Genomic DNA, 27,429 nt, shown 5'->3' on the forward strand with positions numbered 1-27,429 from the left:
TTGCTTATGAAATCTATAAAGTTTTTTAAAAATGCTGTTAAATTCCTCAACTCGTTATTTTTAATGAAAGAAAGGCTAGAGAGAGACTGTGCTGTTTTCCCTCACCGTCTCATATCTTTGCTTGTGTTCTGTATCTCGACCAGTGGAAGACCTGGAGAGGAATGACGGCAGTGCAGAGAGGCCTTACCTAATGCCCGGGTCCCTTCTTGAAATCCTGCAAAAGAAGAATCGCACTCAAGAATAGTGAGAGGGAGCTGACATATGCGCACCAGATGCAACAGCGCACGGCAAGGCCAAAGTGTTTGTACATACTGTAGTTAAGTGCCTTAAATGCATGCATGATCAGGGATGTGTTGTTCATGTGTCTTGTGTTTAAAAAAAAAAAAAAAAAAAAAACCCCGACCAAGACCATCACTATATTCTATGCAGTTGTGGACAAACACACAAGTTTTGTATTTCATTGTAATGATGTTTTTGGAGTTTTGTTACAATGCCTGATTAAAAGCAGTATGTGTAATAAGAGGCCTTTTTTAACATTATATTTAACAATTTACATTATGTTTAATGTTTGCTAAAGCTTTTGGCAGGGAAAGCTTGCATGATGGACTGTGTGATGGAAAGGATTGCTTTTGGTTTTGGGTTAGTTTGCTTAGTTTAACCTTATATTTGCTCTTGTTGGTCATGATTGTTAACTGCCTTTTTTTAAAAAAAACTTTTCATATGTATAATAAAGATGAAGTAAATCGTTTCTTTGACTCACTTCTTTTGTGCAGGATGAGCACTTTTAGTCTCTCACTGTGTGAGAATATGAGTGATGTGGATTCCATTCATTCTCTTTGTCAAGGCTGGGTCAGTTCTCAAGGTCTTTCCTGTGCTACAGGCATGCAGCTGTACACTGTTACGTAACTGTATAGGCATGTGTCTATAGATGTGTGTGTGGATATACATAGATAATCATACATACACAGATCTACTTCCTATTTATGTGAGTTAAAGAGTTAAAGATCAGCATTCATTAACTGTTTTACCATATTCACTATTTCAAATGTGTGTAGTTATTTCTAGCATTTTTTTTTATATTAGCTCTTTCCTGTTCACTGAGTTTCAGGTGTACAGTAAGCCTAAAAGTAATTTGTATTTCCATCCTTTAAACTGTCTCACTAAAATAAATCATGGTGTAAGGTGCATGAGGCACAGAACAACACAAAATAGCTCAAAGGTGCCTGTTTCTACACTCAGCATCAGTACTGTACAGCTGCTCATTTGGCAGCAGCACAATTCATAAAATCATGCAGATACAGGTGAAGAGCTACAGGTAATGTTCACATCAAACATCAAAATGGGGACAAAGTGTGATCTCTGTGACTTTAACCATGGTATGGTTGTTGGTGCCAGATGGGCTGGTTTGAGTATTTCAGAAACTGCTGATCTCCTGGGAATGTCTCTAGAGTTTACACAGAATGCTGCAAAAACCAAAAAACACTGAACGACAGTTCTGTGGGTGGAAACGCCTTGTTGATAAGAGAGGTTGCAGGAAAATGGCCAGATTGGACAGCTGAAGATTAGAAAAAAAAAAATCACCTGGTCTTTTTCCAGTCTTCAACTGTCCAGTTCTGGTGAGTCTGTGCCCATGATAGCCTCAGATTCTTGTTCTTGGCTGACAGGAGTGGAACCTGATGTGATCTGCTGTTGTAGCTCATCCACCTCAAGGTTTAATGTATTGTGTGTTCTGAGATGCGTCTCTGCTCTCCATGGTTATAAAGAGTGCTTATTTGAGTTACTGTAGACTTCCTGTCGGCTCAAACCAGTCTGGTCATTCTCCTCTGATCTCTCTCATTAAAAAAGTGTTTCAGCCTGCAGACCCTCTGCTCACAGGATGTTTTTTTGTTTTTCACACCATTCTGTGTAAACTCTAGAGACTATTGTGTGTGTGAATTTCCCAGGAGATCAGCAGTTTCTAAAATACTCAAACCAGCTCATCTGGTACTAACAACCATACCACTGTTAAAGTCACAGAGATCACACTTTTTCCCCATTATCTAGTAAATACGTTTTAACATTTTGCTTTAACCACATGCTTAGTGAATAATTTCTGACTCATTTAAGAGCTAAAAATTATTTTATTTGCCTGGATAATACATTGTGCCAGAATGTTGTGCCACACTTTGTATTGGGGCACCAAATGCTTTACGTATTACTGAAAAGCATTTTAAAGCATTTATCACTTTTAAAATGATCTTTAAATTTTTTTTTTTTAAAAAAGAAAGAAATAGAGATGTTTTCACATACCGTAACACTTCAGGATGAAATAGCATGTCTTGGCCTTGACTAAATTAACCATGTTTGTCTTCTTGTTAAAACAATTCTGTTGTAACCTGTAAGCTTATTATTAATCTGACAATGAAATGGCTTCCTGAGAAAGTACCAGACTGTAAGTGTGTGGTTTAGACACTTTAACTAGTTGCACTGGTAATACATTTATTTGTCTCAGTCTATTTAAGATACATATAACATATGAATGTATAAAATGAATATCAAGGAATTATGAGCTTAAACATATGTGCATGAGGTAGTATAGTTTTATTTTAATACATTTTAAAATAAAAAAATCTTAAAGAAAAGCTACTTCTGTTTTCTGCAAAACAGCATTTTTTAATATTAATGGCACCCCTTCATTTAATAAAGTATAAGAGCATTAATGTGGCCATATGTTGTTTTGAACCTTTACTAACTATTCAGTTTATGCATCCTCCACAGGGAGGGTTATTTCCTCTTGCTTTGACATAAAGCAAAATCGTCTTCCTGGCTTCTTTTCCTCTCCACTAGTGACTGGACTGGAAAAGGGAGGCTTCAGGAAGTGGGGTACCTGAAATAAATTAGATTACAAACAATGCGAACTTACATAAGGCACTAGGTGGGACCTGAACTGGCATGCAAATGGCTTGGGACTAATGAACAACCTACATATTTATCACCCATTATATCAGTTATATTAAACTGTAACTCCCGAGAACTGGGTTCTTGGAATCTTTTGATTACCTTTGTTTTACTGCAGCCTATGTATGTAGTGAATACTCTTTTTATTCAAGCAGTGAATTTTGTTTGGTTGCTGTAACTGTCAACTTCTTTTATGGACTTAAGAATTAATTAATATGTAAAATGAAGTCATATGTAAGATAGAAACAAACAAAAAACAAACAAACAAACAAACAAACAAAAAAGACAGCTACATACAGACATTCTGTAGTCTATAGCATTGCCATTGATGTCCAAACCCTTCAGTGAATTCACAGAACTCGAGATCTTATTTGTATCATAATGCAGAAATCATTGGTAATGAAATTTTTAAAAAATCATAAATAAATAAAGTCACTGCATCATTGCTATGATGCGAAAGGAACAAAAAAAAATTGCTTTTTTAATGATTTTTTATTCTTTGAAATTTTTTTTCATTTATTTTATAGATAAAAATATATAAATAAAAAACGTTTATAATAATATATAAATAAAGTTTTTATTTTTAGAAAAAAAAACATTTTATCCTGTGCATTCTATTACATAACTTTTTATGATTTAATTTTTACTACTTGCTACTTTATTATACAGCATTTCTATGATTATATGATTATACAGCACTTTGAACTACCACATGTAAACTACCCTACGAAAAGGGCTTTAAAGTTATTTATTATTATTATTATTATTATTATTACTATTATTATTTGTAGCAGTAGTAATAATAATAATAATAATAATAATAAATAATTTATCTTTAAAATGCTATACTTACCTTTAAAAACCATATACCCAAAAAAAATACTTAAAAAAAGCCTTAAAAAGCACTCTTCACACTACTGTAAACTGACGCTAAAAGGATATCCGTATTCGCATACTACAGTACTAAGCAGTATGATGATAATTTTACGTCCCTGCTGTAATGTGCATACTCTGTAGTACGGTAGTATGCTGCTTTGGACGTATCCGGAACTTTGCCTTATAAAATATTAGCTTAAAGGCGACACCCACATTAGCAGCGACCAATGAGCGAGCAGCTTGTTCTTTTGGCCCCGCCCTCTTGATGACAGGTACAGTGCGCTCGCTGTGCTGATGAGTGCAGTGGGAATTGGCGTTGGCAAGAGGCGCGCGCGACGGGACAGACCGAGGCGCAGAAGAAGCGGCTTTGCCATTATAAACAAGAGACTCGTTAGTTACGGTTTTAAAATTTGACATTTCTCGGCGTTTTAATATCAAACATTAAACTCTAGCAACTTTTAAAGATATACTAGACATGTTAAACACGATTATCTTGACGAAAATATTTTAGTTCTATTGTAACGGCTCATATTTTAATTCATTTTGAGCGTTATGAAGTTACTGAGCGTCATGGAAAATGCAGAGATAATAGTTTTATGCGATTTTAGTTAAACGGGATATGACCATGGACGCAGTTGCACCGTAGGTCTCTGTCGGACGTTGCTGTGAGAGAGAGATGGGAAAATGGGAGTTAACCATGGTAAGGTTGCATGGCAGCTTTGCATTTGTTTCAGAGTTTTAATGTATTACTACTTTAACAATCACTACTACTGCTACTCCTCATAAACTCAGCTGTACACTGTTGCTTTTTTGCTCGCTGTCTGAATATACTGCAATCAAATGAATGCTCTTGAAATAGTCCTCTCTCCGCACACCTGCCCTTCATATATCACCGCTCAGTGTGTGTGTGTGTGTGTGTGTGTGAGAGAGAGAGAGAGAGAGAGAGAGTTTGGCAACACTCGGACATGGAGGGCACACAGCGCTTTTGTGCCCTTGTTATAGTTTGGGGTGGGGGATGAAGGGGGAGTTTGGGTTGGTTTGTGGAAGGGGAGTTTGGGTTGGGGGGTGACAGGGGAGTTTGGGTTGGTTTGTGGAGGGGGAGTTTGGGTTGGGGGGTGAAGGGGGAGTTTGGGTTGGTTTGTGGAGGGGGAGTTTGGGTTGGGGGGTGAAGGGGGAGTTTGGGTTGGTTTGTGGAGGGGGAGTTTGGGTTGGGGGGTGAAGGGGGAGTTTGGGTTGGTTTGTGGAGGGGGAGTTTGGGTTGGGGGGTGAAGGGGGAGTTTGGGTTGGGGGTAAATTGGGAGTTTGGGTTGTGGAATGAGGGGGAGTTTGGGTTGGGGGGTGAAGTGGGAGGTTGGGTTGGGGGGTAAATTGGGAGTTTGGGTTGGGGTGAAGGGAGAATTTGGGTTGTGGAATGAGGGGGAGTTTGGGTTGGATGATTGAAGGGGGAGTTTGGGTTGGAGGATTGAAGGGGGAGTTTGGGTTGGGGTGAAGTGGGAGTTTGGGTTGGGGTGAAGTGGGAGTTTGGATTGGGGATGAAGTGGAAGTTTTGGGGTAGGGGATGAAGTGGAAGTTTGGGTTGGGGGTGAAGGGGGAGTTTGGGATGGGGTGAAGGGGGAGTTTGGGTTGGAGGATTGAAGAGCGAGTTTGGGTTGGGGGATTGAAGAGGGAGTTTGGATTGGGGTGAAGGGGGAGTTTGGATTGGGGGTGAATCGGGAGTTTGGGTTGGGGGGGTGAATCGGGAGTTTGGGTTGGGGGAGTGAAGGGGAAGTTTGGATTGGGGTGAAGGGGGAGTTTGGATTGGGGGTGAATCGGGAGTTTGGGTTGGGGGGGTGAATCGGGAGTTTGGGTTGGGGGAGTGAAGGGGAAGTTTGGATTGGGGTGAAGTGGGAGTTTGGATTGGGGGGTGAATCGGGAGTTTGGGTTGGGGGAGTGAAGGGGGAGTTTGGATTGGGGGGTGAATCGGGAGTTTGGGTTGGGGGATTGAAGGGGGAGTTTGGATTGGGGATGAAGTGGAAGTTTGGATTGGGGATGAAGCGGGAGTTTGGGCTGGGGGGTGAATCGGGAGTTTGGGTTGGGGGAGAAGGGGGAGTTTGGGTTGGGGGGGTGAAGGGGGAGTTTGGGTTGGAGGGGGTGAAGGGGGAGTTTGGGTTGGGGATGAAGGGGAGTTTGGGTTGGGGGTGAAGGGGTAGTAAATCAGATTTATAGCTTCTGTACTTTCAGCTTACTGTTTGCATGATGACCATAATGCAGGAAAACACTTGACAGCCACGAGCTTACATTACTTTTCACCCTGATTGAATGCATTTGAGCTAAGTACAGAATTTGCATTCATTTGAATTTTTCTGTGAATATGTTCCTTAACAGGCTCCTGGCTGGTCTTGTTGACCACAACTTAGTTGTGTTGTGTGTTTATTACTTGAGGTTTTTTATTCACATAGCCTGCTCTCTCTCTGATCCATGTTGTTTCAGTTCCTTAATCCTTGTAAATGTTGTGTAAAAATGATGTAGCCTGTGCACATTTACATGTGTATAAGGATATAAGGATTAAGTGATGTTTGTAGTTGACCCACCACACAGATCCCCTATGCTATCAACTGGTTATTCCAAAAGAAAAACCTGCTGTTTTAATACTGATAATGTTTCTGTAGTTCTGACGCAGTGCTGCTTTCTTTCTCTATGTGTCATTGTCAAATGGTGACGCACAGTCAATGCAAAACTCCCCCATGGTTGATTTGTCTGTAGGCCATAGGCATTATGTGCCTTTGCTTGACCACTGTGTGCCTTTGTCTTTCTGGGACAAATATGAGCCATCAGTGTGTATAAAAGCAGTTTGTTCTGCAGCTTGCATTACTGTCGTTGTGACTTAATGCTTTGGCTTAAGGATATAATTATCTGATTTGAGCATAAATACCCACAATTGACTTTTGAATTTCTTTTGAGTCACTGAAAGGATATTATCCAGTCTAACTATCCAGCTTAGCAGCATTGTATACAGTGCATGCAGATAAGGATCCGGATCATTCGACCCACATCTCTTATTTGACCTAAGTCTTTTGCTCCTGTATATTTCTTCAGCCAAGACGCACTGATCTTGTCTTGAAGACGTGTGTTTCCATACCAGCCAATGTTGTTCTTCTTTCGGCTGCTCCAGTTACGGGTCGCCACAGCGGATCATTTGTCCGCATATTTGATTTAGCACAGTTTTTACACTGGATGCCCTTCCCGATGCAACCCTCCCCAATTTTATCCGGGCTTAGGACCGGGACTGGGTGTGCACTGTCGTGTGCAACCCCAGTGGCTGGGTTTGGTACCCATGCTGCAATAGTGAGAACGCCAAGGCCTAACCACTAGTCCTCCAGGGACCATTTGCATTCTAACCACATTACTGGAGTGTGTCAGATCACCATAAGATCCGTGTCTCATGTGAAAGAACAGAGATTTTTGAAGTGATACAGTTCAGTGTTATGCTGTACTTCTAGCTGTTCTTTCCATGCCTGCATGCTTGAGATTGAACTTGACACTCCTGACCCTGATTGTATCAAGCAAGGAGCCTGACATGACCTTGCACAGTATGGTTGAAAGTTGTAAGTGAAGGCTACATTTTGTACTAAGAGAGATTGAAATCATGTGGTCTGGACCAGATTTTGGAGGTTGGGAATATGCAGCACCGGGCCTGTTGTATTTAATGCCTTTAAATTTCAGTGTCAAACTTATTTATTTGTGTGGAACTTTTAAGAAGAGATATTGTCACAAAAAATCTTTACAGAAATATGGATGTAGATTTAGATCCCTAATGAGCAAGTCAAAGGAGATCAAAGGAGATAGTGGTGAAAGGAAAAACTCCCTCAGATAACATGAGGAAGACATCTTAAGAGGAACCAGACTCAAAGGGGAGCACATCCTCTTCTAGGTGATACTGGGTAGTGGAATTATAAATCATTCTATAAATGTATACTATAACGTCAGACTATTAAGTACCATTCCTCATTTTCTATTTGAGCAACCTAATGAAGCTCTTTGGGAGAACTGAACATCAAATCCAGATGTGTTAGAATTGGATTGTAATTGATAGCTGGAGGAGTGTAGATATACAGCAACTAAACAAACAACAAATTCAGTTGGGCTTGGAAATTAGTAGTGTTCAAAATTCATGGAGCAAGGACAGATTTGATGTTTAGTGTTAATGCATGCTTAATCTTTTGTTTCTGATGCCACCCACCTTGCCCTTGGGAGATTTTGTGTTTTAATGTTCCAGGTGTTTCTTTGAACTGTGGCAGCATGTTTCCTAGCGATGCTTCTTTGGACTTGCTGGGTTCATTCATTTTCATTAAACAAAGGACACACACCTAATGCATATTCATCAGAAACTATAAGGAACTCTTATCCTCTCTGGAGCTGGAGATCAATGGGTTGCACCTGAGAATTAGAATACTGAAATGTTCTGTTAGGTTCTGTTAGTAGATTACAAGATCAGTCTGGGTCACAAAACCGATATCCACCATTGCGAGTGGAAAACATTTCAACATTTTATTTTAGAATACATAACAACCCCATGGTTGTACTAGTTTGATAAAAAAAGTGACCAATATCGCTTCCTCCTGTTTTAAATTTTTGTAGCCATGACCACCCACATAGATGTCTCATCTGTGGACACAGTGGAGTAGCCAGAAGTTAATTTCAGTAGGGTGAGGAAATACGCTAAATAAAATCATTGTGTGAGCTGTACAATTATAAGTATGACGCACTCACACATTTTGGGTGGATGTCAGACACAGTAGAGGCAGAATTTGCCATCAGCTAATCTTACCATATTAATAATGTTAATTGCAGGAAATAAAAAACCTTTATGACAGTTTTGCTGAAATCCTGTTAATCCTGTTTCTAACTGTAGTGGATGGTAGCCAATAAAATATGATTAAACCAAGTACCGTGCATGTTTTACGTTTTATGAACATCAGTATAGCAAAATTACTGCAACACAATGTTATTTGGCATGTATATAATTAGCTGTACTGTATGTGTGTTATGTTAACTCCCTAGGAATCAGCACTGAATCTGTGAACTATGATAAAATATTTCAGGGGGTTCAAACCTGAATCCACCCTCTAGCTACACCTCAGTGTGGACTCATGTGTTTGTCTTGCTGTTGTCTCTGTATAGCCTGACACTAAAAGACCATAAACAGTAGTCTAAAACAGCACAAGTGCTCATTATGAGCTTTTCTGGTGGTGTACATTTTGGTTACTCAGCAGAGACTCATGATTCATGTGTTGACTTGTACTGTACCATCTCTTTTGCTGACATCACTCGTTGAACCAGATCTTTGAGGGGGTTAGCGTGTGATGAGCATCTCTTTAAGTGTTTGCTGTGGGTTACATGGCTCTTCTTTTAGCTGACTACCCAGCCCTTGCTGTTGTTCCTGCAAACAAACGAGCCTGATGGCTGCAGGTAGCTACTGATTCGACTAAACAGAATGGTTGAAAATGGTTGAAGTTCCTATGAGAAAATAGGTCCTTATTAAAAGTAATTTATTTCACAGAAGGCTTCATCTACAAGTGTCAGTCTACTGTAAAAAAAAAACAAAACTATGCTTACTGTACATCCTAAATCTGTGCAGTAGCAGTGGCATGCAGTGTTAATGCTATTTATGATTTCAGTGTTTTTGAGTGGTTTGTGTTCATTGTGGTTTTGTAGAGCGGTTCTGCTTGTAGTCTTTTCTAAAAGAACTACTCTCTGAAGTAGGGTTCTATATAGAGTTATGTTCATGTAACGGTTCCTCAGGCCATGTCATATCAGCATTTTGATGAGTACAAGAAGGACCAAAATTTATGCTATTATCCTATTATGCATCTATTCTTCTTGCTGATTTTAGTCATGAGTTATTTCAAAACGATGTCAAAAAATGTTATTAATTCATGCCAAAGTTCATTTACTATATTATCTTCACTAACAACATAGTATATGTCCTTATTCTCCCACACTCCATCCTTTTTTCAGCATTTTTTAAAGTCATTTGGAGTCGAGCATTATATTCTAGGCCAGTTAAGATTGGAGGCAATTCTGAAGTGTTATTAGATACACACATGAAGCAGATACACATCTATATTCACCATCTATTTTTTCAATCCATAAGCACTCTGTGATACGCATGTAACATGAGCCCATGCTCCCTGCTGCATTTATTTTACACTCTGTCCATACAAATGCTTTGAAAGCTCACACGTCCACTTTTTTCTGTTTCCTTTTCTACAGTATTCTGTGTGTGTCTTGCTCTTGGTTTAGATACAAACACTAAAAAATGCTTTATATTGCAGTGTATGCCTATCATGTAAACAGCACATGAGTTATATTTTAGCTTTCAGTCTGCTACAGCCTGCTACTGCCTGCTACTGTGGCTCTGTTTTGACTGACACAGAGTGTAGCAGGGAAAGTCCCTCGGGCTAAATATCATAAAACAAGGATGGGTACATAATACTGAAAATATGTTTGACGGAAAAATACATTTCTTATATCCATAAATATTAAGACTTGTATTTAAGATTTCACTGTTTCAGGTTTTAGGTGGACAAAACTCATCAGCATAAGCAATAGATTATCCATAATTCTGTTTTTATGTCTATTTTATGTCTTATTGAAAGACTTGTGTTTTGTGTGTGTATGTGTTTTGCCCATCCATGGCCTAAATGTACTGATACTGCTGCAAAGAGGCAAATGAATCCATTCATTTGTTTCACTGTTAATTTTCTAAGCACTGTGGAAAGTCTGTGGTTTTTTTTGTTTTTTTTTAAGAAATCCTCTAACTGTTCTCCAAACACCTTATTGTTGGGTAGGTATAGCACAGAATTGAGAACACAGGTTAGTATGAGTGCAAGCAGTTGAATTAGCTTGTATTAATTATAGCTTATATTATTACATTAAATATTGATTCAGCGTGTTCCTTGCTTTTTAAAAACATACAGTCAGGTCCATAAAATTTTGGACACTGACAAAGTTATTTTAGCTGCCTAACACAGAGTTGACATTAAATAATGAATATTCATAATGTACAGACTTTCAGCTTTAATTTGAAAGTATTTACATCCAAATCAGGTGAATGGTGTAGGATTTACAGAGTTGTGTGTTATTCTGTCATTATTGCACTTACAAGTAAGCAGATAAAAGGTCTAGAGCTAATTTCAAGTGCGGCATTTGCCTTTGGAATCTATTGCTGTTAGCTCTCAAGTCCAAAGAGCTGTCACTGCCAGTGAAGCAAACCATCATTAGGCTGAAAAATCAGAACAAACCCATCAGAGAGAAAGCAAAAACATTAGGCGTGGCCAAAGCAACTATTGGTGCATTCTTAAAAAGAAAGAACAGACTAGTGAGCTCAGGAACACCAAAAGGCCTGGAAGACCACAGAAAACAACTGAGGTAGATGAGAGAAGGATTCTTTCCCTGGTAAAGAGAAACCCATTCACAACAGTTGGTCAGAACAAGAACACCCTACAGGAGATAGATGTATCTGTGTCAAAGTCAAAAATCAAGAGAAGTCTTTGCTAGAGTAAATACAGAGGATTTACCACAAGACATCAAGAAACAAAGTCTCATAAACAGAAAGACCAGATTAGAGTTGGCCAAAAACATTCAAAAAAGCTTGTACAGTTCTGGAACAACATCCTATGGACAGATGAGCAAAGATCAACTTCTACCAGAATGATGGGAAGAGAAGAGTATGAAGAAGGGAAGGAACTGCTCATGATCCGAAGCATATAACCTTATCTTTTGGAGTGGGCATGTATGGCTGCCAATGGAACCGGGTCCCTTGTATTTATTGATGATGTGACTGCTGACAAAAGCAGCAGGATGAATAAGTGTATAGGGCTATATAATCTGCTCAGATTCAGCCAAATGCATCAAAACTCCCTGGACGGTGCTTCACACTGCAGACGGACAATGACCCTGAAGCATACGTTGACAGCAACCCAAGAGTTTTTAAAGGGAAAGAAGTGGAATGTTCTGCAATGGCCAAGACAATCACCTTACTTGAATCCAAATGAGCATACTTTTCACTTGCTGAAGATAAAACCGAAGTCATAACAGCCCAAGAACAAGCAGGAACTGAAGACAGCTGCAGTAAAGTCCTGGCAGAGCATCACCAAGGAATAAATCCAGCATTTGGTGATGTCTGTGGGTTCCAGACTTCAGGCAGTCATTGACTACAAACAATTTGCAACCAAGTATTAAAAATGACTATGTTAGTTTGTCCAATTACTTTTGGTCCCATAAAAAGAGGGACCACATATAAAACTGCTGTAATTCCTACACTGCTCAGCTGATTTGGCTGTAATTATGCTTAAATTAAAGCTGAAAAAATTATAAAAGCACTTTTATCATTATATAATTTTAACTCCAGTATGCTAGGCAGCTGAAATAATAACACTGTCAATGTCCAAATATTTATGGACCTGACTGTATCTGCTACTTGAGCATGCTGTTAGCTTGCTAATTTACCTGTGTAAGCTAACATTACTATAAACTCACTTCTCTGTAATATTTTGACATCCAAAAGTTGAGAATTGTCTCCTCTTCTTCCTAATAAGCTGCATCATCCCAGAAAATGTAGCACTTTTGAACAATGTACTTGCAATACACCGTATATCATTATTTCAAGATTATAAATAAAGGTTTGGTACTATGCTCAGATCCCGAATAAATATGACCATGATCTGAATTAGCAAGTCATCTATCCATACTGAATCAATAGAAATAGCTTCATCACTCAGTGCATACATGCACAGTTTCACCCTTAACTGAAATCTAAGGTTTGTCTTGTTTGTGTTTTATATAAGGACCCTGTTCAGGAGTGGGGTGAGGAGTTTGAGGATGGTGCCGTGTTCGGCATCACACTGCGCAGAGAGCGAGTGCAGCAGTCAGGCGAGGCGGCCGAGGCCTCTCCCTGCTGTGCGTACGTTCAATACCGTACATCTAAAGTCCGGAGGCTGAAAGCAGCCACGCTGAACCGTGTGGTGGATCACCTGCTTGATCCCTGCTGCCAAGAGCAGGACTATGGGAGGATACTTCTTTCTACATACCGCACCTTCATCAGCACCAACAAACTCATCGAGCTGCTTTTCCAGAGGTGTGTGTGAATGTTTACATACTGAATGCATGTGATTATGTGTAGGTTTCATGCTGTGTGTCGGAAGCTGCAGCACAGTGTGTGTGATACTGTAATACTGTAATACACAGTGTGTGTAATACTGTTACTCTGTGCATATGTACTCTGTGTGTGTGGGTTTGCTTTGCATCATTCTATTCCACCTGGAGTTCCTGCTTTTGGAATTATTATGCCTATGTCATTATTCATCATGGTATTTCAGTAGTAAACTGTTGCCTTGAACTCAGGCCCCATGACCGATCTCCCTGGGACCCTGGATGCGGCAGGGACTTTTCCTGGGGGAGTTATGAGCTAACAGTGATTTCTCATGAAATGTTGACAACAGGCAGGGCTAGGCTTTTCAAAGACCCTGTACTTGTGTGCCATAAGCCTCTTTTATCTGCACTTTACTCGAAGCAGACGCATTCCACACAGTCACTGCATTGCAGCAGAGAGGCTACCACCCAAATTCTGCTCAATGTTGCCTTGGAAAAGGCTGAAAGTCTTACTAAAAGGATGCGATTTGCAAAAATATCACTTGCAGGGGCAACACAGAAAGGCAGCACTGATTACTTATATGCACTGTATCATTCCTCATAGATAAAATGTCTGTATCATGTGTTTGTGAAGGCAGTTGGCACTATCTGTTATGTGTTGTATCATTAGACCTAGAAGGAGCCTGATTTTATGTAAATTAATAGGACAGTGTTTCTGTAAAGAACTTAAGAATGAGTTTAATTAATTAATTAGTTCAAATTAAATTTTAATTTAGTTAAGAATTGTCCATGTATAACCTCTTTCCTTCTTTCACATAGAGACAGTCTTGACTCTGAGCTGGACAACAGCAAGTGTCATAAGAGGTAAGACACATAGTATAAGGGTGCAGGTTTGCATCTCTGAAAGCCCTTTCAATGGAAAAAAAGGAAAATGCTCCTCTTTTTTACAATCTGAAAATAAAGCGTATATCAAGGTATAACATATTATAACTGAGATAATCCAAAAACCAGCTCAGATAATATGGAAAGAGTTTGGAGGTAGGTATGAAGGCAAAGGGTAGACAAGTTATCAGAGATACTTATTTTTACATTTATAAATGAAGACTTCAGACAGTGTCAGTTCTTTGAGGTAAAGCTGTTCCTTTAAGTTTTCCAGTGTGAGGGAAGTCTTCAAGTCAGAGGACTTTGCTCTTTGTGGTTTCTGAGTTATGTAACAAGCTGCATTTTTCTAGTCTTCTTGATGTCAAGAGTGAAAAAAGAGAAGCTGGTGAGGGAACGACTGTTTATAGCTGTTACAACGAAAGTGATAATGGGAACTAACTTGTTTTCTGGATGTTTCACAGCATTAGATGTAACTATAAATGGATAAAATGAGTCATTCTTTAATAAATAAAAATAATCATTGTCAAATTGCTGCAGTATAAGAGAAATTAAACACATTGGAGCATGCTGTAATTAGAAAATGATCAATTCCGGTGTGAAGTAAATTCTTATTTACTCCAAGCCTCCATTTGTCAGAAACAAATGTCTCAGTAAAGTGCAGTCAGATTTTCTGCATGGAAATGCTCAGTATTTTTTTGTTGTTGTTTTTAGCTCTCTATGGACTCTACTCCAGACCTGGTTGGATGAGTTTGCTGAGGATTTCAGGGATCCTCCAATGCACTCTTCGTTGCGCTTAATGTGCCTGCAGCTGAGGCGACACACCTCTCTTTCGGCCCTGGCCAAGTGCTATGAGGCTCTCCTCAAGAAATTCCAATCAGAAGGTCAAACATTTGCTGCAAACACTGTTTACTTAGAATCCTTAAGTCATATAAGTCAATTCTATTATATAGAGGTAATTGTGTCAGGTATCCTGACACAATGTAGCAGTGTCCATTAACAAGGCTAACTCTTTTTCTTCCTCTCAGGTGTTGTGAATAACGATCAAGCCGGTGGGGAACAGGAGCCGGAGTTGAGTCAGGGAGAGAAGGACTTGGATGATGTAAGCAGTCAGGCAGACTTCATGGACTTCTCTGTCACAGAACTTGCAGAACAGCTCACCAGACAGGATGCTGTGAGTGTCAATAGTTACATTTACATACTAAGCCTATTAACCCGGTAATAACATATTAATGAATTAATGTTTTTTTTATTCTGAATGAACCTTATAACCTTCATGTATACATTTAAAAATGAATAACACAAACCAGTCAAGCCCTGTGATCCACAATAAAATGGTTACTGAAGATGAATGAATTAACGTCAGTCAAATTTCTATCTAATAGAAGTGGATAATTTGATATACTATCTAAATTTTGGAATCTTAAGTTTAAAAAAATTTTAAAATAATTAAGAGGTTTAATGGTGGTGGAATGGACATCTATGGCTTTCTGTTTAGAGAGAACATGTAAAATATCTTATGTTTTGCTCAGAATGATATTTTGAAAAATAAGCAAGGTTACTGACATTGGTTACATCCTGAGCTAATGTTAGCGACATGTTACAGTCTGATCAGACTCACAAGCCTCTTGTTGTCGTGGTAGCATTGACACCAATTTATTGAGTGTGCATAAATTTGCTTTTTATTATATGTAATGACATATAAAAGGACATTTAACCAAATTTTTGAGTTTATATTTAAGATTTATTCTGAAACTGTATTTAAACTGATACAGGTCAGTGTGTGTACACATAACCAGTGGCACGTTTTCCACTTCTGTTGGGTTTTTCATTATTTGTAAATGGTCAGTAATCTTCAAACCTTCACATTTCTCTGTATGGGCTTGTAGGAGCTGTTTGTGAAGGTGGTGCCCTTCCAGTGTCTGGGCTGTGTGTGGTCTCAGAGAGATAAGAAGGAAAACCTCTCACCCACCATTCGTGCTACCATCTCCCAGTTCAACGCTATTACTAACCGTGTCATCACCTCACTGCTTTGCCCATCCACCTCTCCCTCTTCCACTCCATCATCCACTCCGAACCAGAGAGCAAGAATCATCGAGAGATGGATACGAGTTGCACAGGTTAGATCAATAAGGTTTGACTATTCACTTAAAGTAGATTTTCCACTGTGAAGAGCTTTCAGAGTAAATTTCTGTTTAAAATGCCTGATTTCACAGCTACTTTGTGTCCCATGCTGGATTTTCATCTCAGTGGTCACACAGTATTTCTTCTTGTGGTGGAACGAATGGTCACTTGAATCCGTCACTGTCCGGAATCTCATCTGTTTCATCTGTTTTCATCTTAAAGGTATAACAGTCTGCTTTCATTTTCCCACAGGAGTGCAGGCAGCTGAAGAACTTCTCCTCCCTGAGGGCCATTTTGTCTGCGCTGCAGTCCAACCCGATTTACAGGCTGAGGAAGACCTGGGCTGCAGTAAGCAGGTACACATTAAACCAACACACACGTACAGGGTTTATTTAGCCGAGTGGTAAATGAATCATATTATTTGTGTTACTTTGACATAACCAATTTCCTGGAATTGAGTCTTGATTTCTCAGCAATATTATGTAAATCCGGTTTGGGGCCTTGGTGGAAAATGACTTAGAGCTATACTTAGGCATTCACAGTTTATACAAACTATCTTTAAATCTGACTTTTTATGTACTCTATATATATGTGTTATTTTCCAGAGAAAGTGTGAGCACCTTTGAGAACCTGTGTGAAACTTTCCCAGATGAGAACTGTGTGTTGACCAGCAGAGAAATCCTTGTGGAGGTTGGAGAACACACATACACAAGCTGTGATTGTATGTTAACACATGTCTAAAATATCACACTGCTGACTTTTAGCCATGTCATAAACACACCTCACACCCATTGTTAATGTGCGTCAAGGCACTTAACTGTTATCATGTATTAAAACTAGCTTTACATAGTGATGAAGTGTTTTTTTCACATAGATCACTCAGAAGCTCTTTTGGTACTTGTTTGCACAGTATTGTTATTGTAGACCCAGTCACCATCATATTGTTTCAGCCACTCAATGTTCAGGTTCTATTTCTTAGAAGTAAGGTGTGTTAACCATTGGAGATTATGATAACTGAATCAATACTTTGTTCTCTGTTCAGAACAAACTCAGTGGGTGCTTTTAACCTTAGTCCATTGAACTGATACATTTCACAATGTACAAGTGCATCAGAAAAACCAAAACCTTTCAGCTATTTCAACAAACCTTTCAGCAAATGAATAGTTCATATTTTATTAACTGTATCCAGCATTTCTTTTTTTCTGTTTTTTTTTTTTTTTTTTTTTGGCTCAGATATCTAGAATACATCGTGCTTCTGCAGCAGTCCAGGTCTGATTTGCATCTCGCATGTCAGTTTAGTTAAATTGCATGTCGCAACACCCGTAACCTGTAATACACAGCATGTTTGCTTAAATCAGGTTTGAATTGTGTTCTCACTGTAATTGAACCATGTTAGGATTCAGTGTCAAGTGAGTGGTTGCCAACTAGAGCTTTTTGTCCAAAAACAAAAAAAAGCAAAAAAAAAAAAAAAAAAAACTGCACGAGATTTGATTAAAACAAATCTATGGTACCTGCTGCTTACACAATGATTTATGTCCAACCCTCTAGATCATTCTGTGAATAAATGTTAGTTTGCAAAGCAGGTATAATCGTTAGTAAGTTTTTAGCTCATTATACTGGATTTTTTTTTAAATGCCTGATATCACCAAGTGTTCACCCAGTGATGCTCATAGAAATGGGTAGCTTTGTATCTACAGTATTTATTTCTTCCCTAGTCAACTAGGCATGTGTGTGTGTGTGTGTGTGTGTGTGTGTGTGTCTGGGTTATCTGATAACTGTCTCTGATGGGTTTTAGGATGGGAACCAGGCAGCCATGGACAATATTTTACCCAAGACATCCAAGCAGTGTCCCCTGTCCAAACAGATGGTAAAGTCCTCAAATAATCATGCATGCACATTTCTTTAATTATAAAAAAATGAAGGAAAAGATAACTGCAAGCCAAGCAGGAGTGTCCAGTATTGGGCTCCTGGATGCCATTAAACTAGACATTAAACAGGAAAAATTCTGTCTACTTAGGGTTTTTTAGGGACCATGTGTTCTGAGAGAAATCATGTGTGGTTAACCACATCCTCGTTCTTTCTCTCTCTCTCTCTCTCTCTCTCTCTCTCACACACACACACACACACATACACACAAACTCTCCTAAACAACATAAAGCCACTTTGCTGACTCATTGCATTGGAAATCGAGATAAAAGTACCCAAAATTTGTAGTTGTTCTGTATTATATGTTCTATTAGTACACTATATGCCCAAAAGTTTGTGGACATCTGACCATCACAACCGTAAGTATGCCTTCCCCAAACTTTTGCCACAAAGTTGGAAGCGCACAATTGTATAGGATATCTTTGTGTGCTGTAGCACTACAGTTTCCTTTCAAAGTGAGGTCCATGAAGACATGGTTTGCAAAGGTTGGAGTGGAAAAACTCAAGTGGCTTGCACAGAGCCCTGACCCCACTGAACTGGAATGTGGACTGTGCTCCAGGCCTCTTCGCCGTGCCTGACCTCACTAATGCTCTTGTGGCTGAATGGGCAAATCCCCACAGCCACGTTCCAAAATCTACTGCAAAGCCTTCCCGGAAAAGTGGAGGTTATTATAACAGCAAAGAGGGGTCTAAATCTGGAATGGGATGGTTAAAAAAGCACATAAGGGTCTGATGGTCAGGTGTCCACAAACTTTTGGCTGTATAATGTATATTAACTGCCTGAGAACTGATACATGTTTTGCTGAATACTTACTAATTAATCATGCTGCTATGTTGCATTGACACTTTTTTTTAATAGAACACCAACAATGGAGTTGTGCCTTACCTGGGAACATACCTCACTGTACTCACCATGCTGGATACAGCGCTGCCTGATACTGTGGAGGTAATGTCTGAAATGCTACATCAACTTCTCTCTGACTGCATGAGTGAGAAACTGAAAGAATGCCTGTGTCATTTCTGTTTCTAGTGAGTGAACAGTTTGCCCAACACTGTCAGTTTAAAAACGTGTCGTATGGATAGGCTACTGTAGAACATTTCATTTTTGAACTATATTGTGAAATTTCCTATTCTTATAATAAACATCTAATTACCATATAATTCTTTTTTTAAACAGTGTGACTACATAAATTTCGAGAAGCGCAGGAGGGTGAGTTTCTGGCTTTCTCTCACGATTGACTTGGGTGTTACGTTGTACACGTTAAGATTACACACTGGTGTGCTTTTAGAGATAAGACAGTTCTGAAGTCATGGAAAATCCTCCATTGGTGGGCAATACAGACAACGTTTTGTATTGCTATGTTACGAACATTTTGAATGGCATCAGTAAATGTCATTGAATACACAATTTGCTATCTACAAATGACAACCAAAAAACATAAATTTAAATCAGACAAATTATCAGACAAGTATTGCAGTATTGTTTGAATGTTTTTTTTTCACTTACACATTTCTGTAAAGTGCAATGAAACAAACCAGAGAACAAATAAAAAAAAACACGAAGCAAAAATAGGTAATGTTCTCAATATTTTACTAAAAGGTCCATATCGATGGACTCAATTGGAGTTATCATTTTGTATGTTTTTGCTGAACCTCAGTAGAAATACTATTTGCAAATCTTTGTTGAGTCAAAATTCTACTGCTGTCTCATTTATACTGGTATACTGCTGAACATTAAGCTCCACTATCCAATTTTTAAGCTGTAGGAAGGGGTTTCACAACTCCTGGCTTTGTGAAACATTTATCTAGTTCTTCTGTAACTCAGGGAGTACAGTCTAATGTCATGACTGCTTAGTTGTACGTTGTGGAAGCAAGATGTTACCTTGGCCCCTACATATCCCTCACCAATGCCTTGTATTTTTATTTTTTTGCAGGAGTATGAGATTCTGTGGCAAATCCGTCAGCTCCAAGCATCTTGCTCTCAGTACACTTTACCAGACCATCCTCAGATTGCAGCCTGGTTACAGTGTCACAGCCTGCTCACAGATCAGGAGAGGTGAGACTCCATGTCCCTGCAGGAGGGTTTCTTTTAGTTTGTGCTTATTGATTAAATTGATGGAGTTCTCTTTGAAGTTGAAAAATTCTTTGCAAGGTCTAAAATTTTCTTAGAAAGAAAACAAACCCTGGGTCTATTCCCCACCTATGAAACTTGAAAGAACTGCTGTTCCATATGTTCTAACTGTCCAAATTTCATCTCTCTATTTTTAATATACTATGATTATCATTGTAACCAACAGATGAACTGATTAGATCATGGGTGTCCAATCCTATCAAGAAAGGGCCAGTGTGGGTGCAGGTTTTCATTCCAATCAATCAGGAGCCACACCTGATTTCACCTGTTGAATCAGTTGACCTTGGCTTTCAGTAGACTCAGGTGTGGCTTCTGCTTGGTTGGAATGAAAACTTCCTGTCTGAAGTAGATTTTAAGGGTATTTCTGCCATACAAATTAGTAACAAGACTAGACTTGACTACTGTCAGCCAGGAACAGTAATCTGAGGCTACAGTAATCATAGGCTCACTGAAACTGGACAGTTTAAGATTGGAAAAAGGCCAGGCGCTGACAGGATTGGAACCCGATGTAGTCTTCGACTGTTATATCCCATCCACCTCAAGGTTCAACATGTTGTGTGTTCTGAGATGCTTTTCTCTTCACCATGGTTGTAAAGAGTGGTTGTCATAGTCTTCCTATAGCTTACACCATTCTGGCCATTCTCCTCTGGACTGTCTCATTGACAAGGCATTTCCACCTGCAGAACTGCATGCTCACTCAATGTTTTTTGTCTTTTTGCATCATTCTGTGAAAACTCTGTAGATTGTTGTAAGTAAAAACAGATTTCTGAAATACTCAATCTGAAATACCCACTCTGATATTTGATGTGAACATTAAATATAAGCTCTTTATAGTATCATTACCTGCATGATACTATGAATTGTGCTGCTGCCACGTGATTGGCTGATTGGATAAATGCACACGTAGGTGTATGGGTGTTCCTAATAAAGTGGTCAGTGAGTGTATTTTGTAATGGAAACTTCATAATCGTCATTGTTTCTGTATATATGTCCTCAGTTATGAGTTGTCCAGACAGCTGGAGCCTCCACTTGACAGCTGTTCACCGTCCAGCGGTACAGCCTCGAATCACCGTTCACTCACCAAAAGGCTGACTTCGTGAGTATGAAAATTCACAGAAAAGCATCTTCTGATTTATGCAACAGCAAGGCATAAAATACATGATACAGCATCTCACACTGTATGCGCGTGTATGTGTGTGTATATGCAGCCTCCTGAATGTGACTGACAGCTCCAAAAAGAATGCTGACCAAATTAGTGTCTCATCTTCTGGATCCAGCAGCTCTGAAATGGAGGATCTCTCCACAAATCAGTCATCTCCTCTTGGAGCACAGGTAACATCCATCATTCTAACCTATGCAGCATTGTACATTTTTCATTGTACTTAACTGTGAATCAAGGGTCACAGTTGCAGTCCTGGAGAGACAGAGTCCAGCACAGTTTGGCAATTTTCCTGCTGTAACATTATTAAAACTGGTCAGAAAGCTTCAAATCTTTGAGCAGGAAAATCACCAAATAGTGCTAGACTTTGGCCTTCCAGGACTGGAGTTGTTGTCCTTCCTTTGCTAAATCATCCACTAAGCACTAAATAGATTATCATCTTGAATATTTAGAGTGTACCATACAACTGTGTAATAATCCTCAGATTTAGAACATTCATTATAATATCTCTTGTCTGCTTGACAACCTGTTACAACTTAACTGGGCTTGACTGTGGAATGTTCTTCATTTTATATTAACCTGGATCTTGGCACTTGACTAGAGGGCTGTTTTTATAGTCGACAGCACTTGAGCAAAGCACAGTTGTCTCAGTACGTCATCCGTCACACTCCCTTTCATATTTCTTTCTAAAGCACACAGACAGGGTACTTGAGACCCACTCTGAGAGACACAGCTAAGATTGCTACACCTAAATTTTTAAAATTATTGCCAGTGTGATATTCTTTTTACCACAGTGCCATATTTATTTGTCATAATCATGTTATTTACAGGACAGTGAAGGTACGTGAGAGGTTTTACATCAATATATTGCTTAAAGGTATAAAAAAAACCAGATAAATATTTTAAAGTTAGAGAAGTGTCAGACAGAACCTTATAATTCCAAGTTCTTGAATTCTTAAACATTGTAGCACACTTAGTTTCTTATGCTCACTTTTTGTCAGCAGTGATGGGATAGTAAGAGAACTCAAGTGCTCGCTTGCAGCCTTTTACATTAAAAACTAATGTGAGCAGTGTAGGGTGTGATAAAACTGTTAGATCATTCTGAACCAAAACTGTATAATTCAGTTGACATGACATCACATTCCTTCTTCTCCTTCTAGTCACTCTCAAGCTCCTGCCAAAACATGGCTGACAGCATTTCTTCCTCTTCTCCTACGGACTCTTCTGGCTCCTCCACCAGCTCCCAGGCCGAACTCATTCTCTCTTCACCGGCCACTTCATCAACTCCATCCAAGCCTGGCCATAAGCGCTCAGTCTCCATGACCTCGCTGCCCCTGTACAACAGGCAGGTGGCCGACTCCTGCATCATTAGGATCAGTGTGGAGAGCGGCAACAATGGCAACATGTACAAGAGCATCCTGGTGAGTACTGACAATTCAGAAAGCTTTTGTTTAATGGGTAATGAACCAGTACTATACTATAGTGCCAAATATTGGAAAGTTGGATTTAGAAATGTATCCTTTTGCTCAGCACATAACTGAGGTGTGTAATCTAGATATGGTCAGCATATATCAGTTTCATTTTGGGTAAAATAGATAATGTGTAGATGTACAGCAAATAGGGCCTCCATTCCCACCTGTACAAAGCTTAATCAGTAAGGTCTTTCGTCAAGAAATTAGTGTTTTGTTTCCAATACAACATGCCAGTACTGCTTTAACAGAACACCATGCATCATTGCAAGTCAGTGGTAGAAGAAGGGATAGAAGAAGGGATCATACTAGGACAAACTGAACCAGAAGGCCAAACTATCATAGATGCAACAAATATGATAAGCGTAAAAAAAACAAAACAATCCAAAGACAACCTTGCCTAAACAATTCATATTAAAAGCAGTGCTGAAGCTTTATCAAGCTTCCATTTTAACCACATTCACATCCCCGTCAGCTTTATAAACTATTCAGCAGTTGCAGGATAATGGAACCTTTGGATGTTCTGTTGGTCTGTTGAAAATTAGTTCACATCACCAAAACCACATCACACTGAAAGTCATTAGAAAAAAAGAAATTCAAGTTTTTGGCTATATAGCTGACTGCTACAGCTTGTATAAAGCCTCACTTTATATTTGCGTATGCCACAATATCATAATTGTAGTTTTATGTAGCTCTACATAAGTTTATCATACAGTAATGTGTTCATAATGATGTGTGTCACAATCATACAAGAGTTTTATTATACAAGAGACCAATAGACTAACGAGCAAGGTTAAACTGACATTTTAGAAAGTGTCTTGTTTTAAAAAACATGTTTTACATAAAATAATTTTAAATTAAAATAATAAAATTAATTTTAATTTTAAATTCTGGCCACAGGAAAAAGTGTTGGAGACACGTCCCCAGTGTCCCAAGCACAAGTTACCCCTTTGCAAACTAAACTTCTTGTAATATTTATAACATTTGGTGAAGTTTGCCTCACATTCTGGTAGCTGTTAATAAAATATCTACTCAGAGGGTTAAATCCAGTTTATGTGCCACTGGTTCTGTAAATGGAAGAAAGAAATCAATCATATGGACCACCAACATCCACCCAATCAGGACAAGGACACATGTCTACTTGCACTGGCATTTAGGTGTTTGAGCCTGGGCAAGATGTGGAGGAAGCACTGAAAGGAGGAGCTGAACTTGTTTGGATTGTAGATTTCAAAACAGCTAGCTTCAGCTAACTCCCACAAAAATGACTGAAACACCTTTAACTTGTTTAGACATACAGTGCCTCCAGAAAATATTCCCTGGGCTTTGACTCGGCCATTCCAAAACACAAACCGTATTTTTTCAAACCATTTCTTTGTAGTTTTCACTGGGGGGGTGAATGCTTTCTGGAAGCACTGTAGTTTGACACCAGGTTAGCTTGTTCTGTTATGACCGTCTTTGTTTCTAACTAGCGTACATCTTAATGCACTAACAACCAACCCTTTTTTTGGTGTGAGTTTTTGGGATGATCCTCATCTCCTACAGTTCCTCAAAGTACCAGTAATGTCTAAATAGTGAGTAGCACCTGGGTGCTGTTTCTGTGATTGAAACAGCCAGTAAACACAAAAAAATAACTCTATATTGAAATAATTGAAAAAATTACATTAGTAAAAAAAATACCACCCAATTATCTACATTTGTGATGGTGTCAGTGACCATGGCCATGATGTTTCATAGCTGACTAGTCAGGAAAAAACAGCCCAGGTGATCGAGAGGGCCCTGCAGAAGCACAACCTGGAGAACGCCAGTGTACAGGACTTCAGTCTCGTCCAGATGTTGGCTCAAGGCAAAGGTGAGTGTAAACAGTGTTAGACCTCTCCAAAAACTTACTACCACAGCTACTGTCCTGTAACCTTTATTTCTAATGGATGCATTTTTATTTTCAGAGCTTATCATTCCAGACAAAGCCAACGTCTTCTATGCCATGTCTACTTCAGCCAACTATGACTTTGTTTTACGTCGTTGTCCAAAAGGCCAGCGGAAACAACTCACACGCTCAGCATCAATGTCAGCAGGCCGGTCTACGAAATAACAGAGCTCAGGAGAACTCGTGATGAGAAGAAACTGAATTTGCTTAGAAATCGGCACGATACTGAAATGCCACTGAACTTGTTATGGTTTCAGTTTTTATATATGAAATGTACATAGAATATATGTAAATAGTCAAACATATTTATGCTTATTTAATGGTTGCTATTTGCTACCTGACAGATATTTTTCTAATAATGACAATAAGTTAATAACTGCTCACCTTGAACTTAACTGAACACTGATTTCAGGGAGAGTTGAGGCAGGACACATGGTTCTAACCTGCCAGAAGTGTAGAGGCTTTATATTGATAAAATTCTAATAGTGGTATATTGTGTGCACTGGGTTGTAGCAGTAAGATTCCTAATCCCACAAGTCATCTCTGTCTTTGAGAAAAAGTCACAGCGGCTACAGAACCAGTGTAATATGCAGCACAAACACTCATCACATGGCCTGAGTTTCGCTGTCAGTTTCTGTCAAACTGAGCATGACTATCACCTCAACGTTGCAGTCTTTGCATACCAGATTACATAATCAAGAGCTTCATAGTATTGTAGAATTTATAGCCTGTACCATTTTCTCATAAAGCATAATGAATTTACACAATTACTTCTTTTAGTGTGGACCTGAAATTCATTTCGGTACTACTGAGGCTCTTTCCCACTTACTTCATTTTGCTGATAATTTGATAATTTGCATCCTTTCTGTTTATAAGACTTAGGTGATACTTAAGAGGCTGATAAAAAGCTAGCACATGTCCTGTACTGCAAATATAGTTGAGTGTGTATCACATGTAGACATTACATTAACATTTAATGTCAAATGTCATGTTTATACCAACAAGTTTCTTTTTTTTAACCACATATCTGATGTATCGTTGATCCTTTCAGTGTCTTTGTAGAGCAACCTGCCTTTCTTATGATCAAATTATATATGGACAGCCATTTCAGCAAGTTCCCACTTCATATCTTGAGAAATCATGACAAAAAGTAAGATGTACTGCCTGTCTTTAAACTAGATATAGGTGACAGAGAAGATCACAATGTTCCTTTGCCATAGCGCAGCACCATGGTGATATCGATTAGGCGTGTACCTTTTGTGTGCGTGTGTGCATGTGTACGTATGTGTGTGTGTGTGTGTGTGTGTGTGTGTGTGGGAGATAAAGGTACTGCACTAACAGGCACAGTGACATTCCACCGTCACACTGCAGAGTGATAGAAGTCTAATCAGCAGTTGCTACAATGTTTAACAATTCCACTGAAATGTCTTGCACTTTCATGCACTTGTTCCTGACTGAGGCTTTAGAGAAAGTCTGATACTACCACTGATATCTATTTATTCTTTAGTGCTTTAAAATAACACATTGAATTTCTGTGCAGTTATTATAGGAGAGATATATTTTCTTGTTCCTAACCACAGATGTATTCTTTGACTCTGCTGTTTAAAGTAGATTTGTTCTTACAAAAGAGAAATATTGTGTAGTATCCAATTCATTATTCTTAGGAGAATCAGAAACAGACTTTGAGTTTAGTAACATACTTGGAGAAGAAATTATCACACTGATCATTACTGTATTATAGTGTACTGTATTTTGGACTTATTCCACTCTGCAATCCATAGCATTTCATTGGCTTACTGTAGATACTGCTTATGCATGTACATGTAGCACTTCACTAAAGATTAAAATGAACTTAAACTGTTTTGGTAAGCTCATTATTATTATTATTATTATTATTATTATTATTTTGTCTGTGATATGTATATAAAATTCACTCCCTTTTAGTAACCATTTTATACTAATCAGAGTCACAGTGGATCCGGAACCTATCCCTGCACACTGCACATGAGGCAGGAATACACCCCAGATGGGATGTGTTTACACCTAGGAGCAATCCAGCTACACCTTTATTTTAGCTAATCCACCTACTGGCATGTTTTTGGGAGGTGGGAGGAAACGGGAGAACCCAGATTAAACCCATGTAGACACAGGAGAACATGCACAGAAACGTCACACAGACAGTCACTTAAGCTCAGGATCAAACTCCGGATCACTGTGCCACCCTGACGCCCTGTATATAAAAAAGAAATTTTCAAAATATTTTAATTCAGTTCAATTTTATTTGTATAGTGCATTTAATAATAGACATTGTCACAAAGCAGCTTTACAGAAATATATCAATTCCGGATATAAATTTTAAATTTATAAATGTATATCTAATGAGCAAGCCAAAGGCGAATGTGGCAAGGAAAAACTCCCTGAGACGATATGAGGAAGAAACGTTGAGAGGAACCAGACTCAAAAGGGAACCCATATAAATATATATAAATAATTTCCCTTAACTGTATACTGTATAGTCAAAAAGTGCAATTGTGTAAACAGGAACTTCTGAATATAAGCATCAGAGTAATTTCTGAATTAATTATATTTTTAACTTGAAGTTTATTTTGTTGAAGTTATCAACTGCTCCATGATGGAGACTTGAGTGCAAAACTGTTCATAGAAATTGCAGTCCTAAGCCATTGTATCCAAACTATTCGTAGCAGTTGCACTTCTAGCCATCTTCATGGTTTCAGAGTGGTACCATCCACAGTAATCTCATTGATCTTTAGGCTGTCCATGTGGGGCCATCCTCAGCAGCAGTGAGTGATTTTCAGGTGATGAGAAACTCCAACCATCTGGTATTCTCAGGAGTAGCTCAACAAAGAGAGAGA

General features: G+C 38.8%; 2 protein-coding genes across 4 annotated transcripts in view; both read left to right on the forward strand.

Moving 5' to 3' along the window:
- Positions 1-748, forward strand: part of LOC113528074 (choline transporter-like protein 2) — a 34,038-nt gene extending 33,290 nt beyond the window's left edge. For both annotated transcript variants that reach the window (XM_053239238.1, XM_053239239.1), the window contains exon 22: positions 144-748. In XM_053239238.1, coding sequence (XP_053095213.1) covers positions 144-244 — 101 coding nt within the window. In that variant the 3' untranslated portion in view covers positions 245-748. The remainder of the gene's footprint in view (positions 1-143) is intronic.
- A 3,349-nt stretch (positions 749-4,097) lies between these two features.
- On the forward strand, positions 4,098-26,418 carry LOC113528311 (ral guanine nucleotide dissociation stimulator-like 1). Of its 2 annotated transcripts, XM_034310204.2 has the most exons (18): positions 4,098-4,513; positions 12,642-12,931; positions 13,765-13,809; positions 14,539-14,708; positions 14,853-14,998; positions 15,714-15,944; positions 16,201-16,304; positions 16,554-16,638; positions 17,182-17,217; positions 17,744-17,815; positions 18,733-18,819; positions 19,051-19,083; positions 19,808-19,929; positions 21,002-21,100; positions 21,213-21,336; positions 22,324-22,584; positions 24,367-24,481; positions 24,576-26,418. In XM_034310204.2, the coding sequence occupies exons 1-18, from the start codon at positions 4,490-4,492 to the stop codon at positions 24,719-24,721; spliced, it is 2,190 nt and encodes a 729-aa protein (XP_034166095.1). In that variant the 5' UTR covers positions 4,098-4,489; the 3' UTR covers positions 24,722-26,418. The 2 variants fall into 2 exon arrangements, with proteins under 2 accessions (XP_034166095.1, XP_026772599.1); XM_026916798.3 differs by lacking the exon at positions 17,182-17,217.
- The last annotated feature ends 1,011 nt before the right edge of the window (positions 26,419-27,429 follow it).

Source organism: Pangasianodon hypophthalmus, chromosome 13 (assembly GCF_027358585.1).
Source record: "Pangasianodon hypophthalmus isolate fPanHyp1 chromosome 13, fPanHyp1.pri, whole genome shotgun sequence".
Classification (NCBI taxonomy): Eukaryota; Metazoa; Chordata; class Actinopteri; order Siluriformes; family Pangasiidae; genus Pangasianodon; species Pangasianodon hypophthalmus.

What these genes read in the sequence shown, in the direction of transcription:
- LOC113528311 (XM_034310204.2), top strand. Translation starts at nt 4,490, where the DNA reads ATGGGAAAATGGGAGTTAACCATG. An exon ending in GATGGATACGAGTTGCACAG is followed by an intron (nt 15,945 to 16,200) that starts GTTAGATCAATA and finishes ATTTTCCCACAG; the next exon opens with GAGTGCAGGCAGCTGAAGAA. An exon ending in ACATGTACAAGAGCATCCTG is followed by an intron (nt 22,585 to 24,366) that starts GTGAGTACTGAC and finishes GATGTTTCATAG; the next exon opens with CTGACTAGTCAGGAAAAAAC.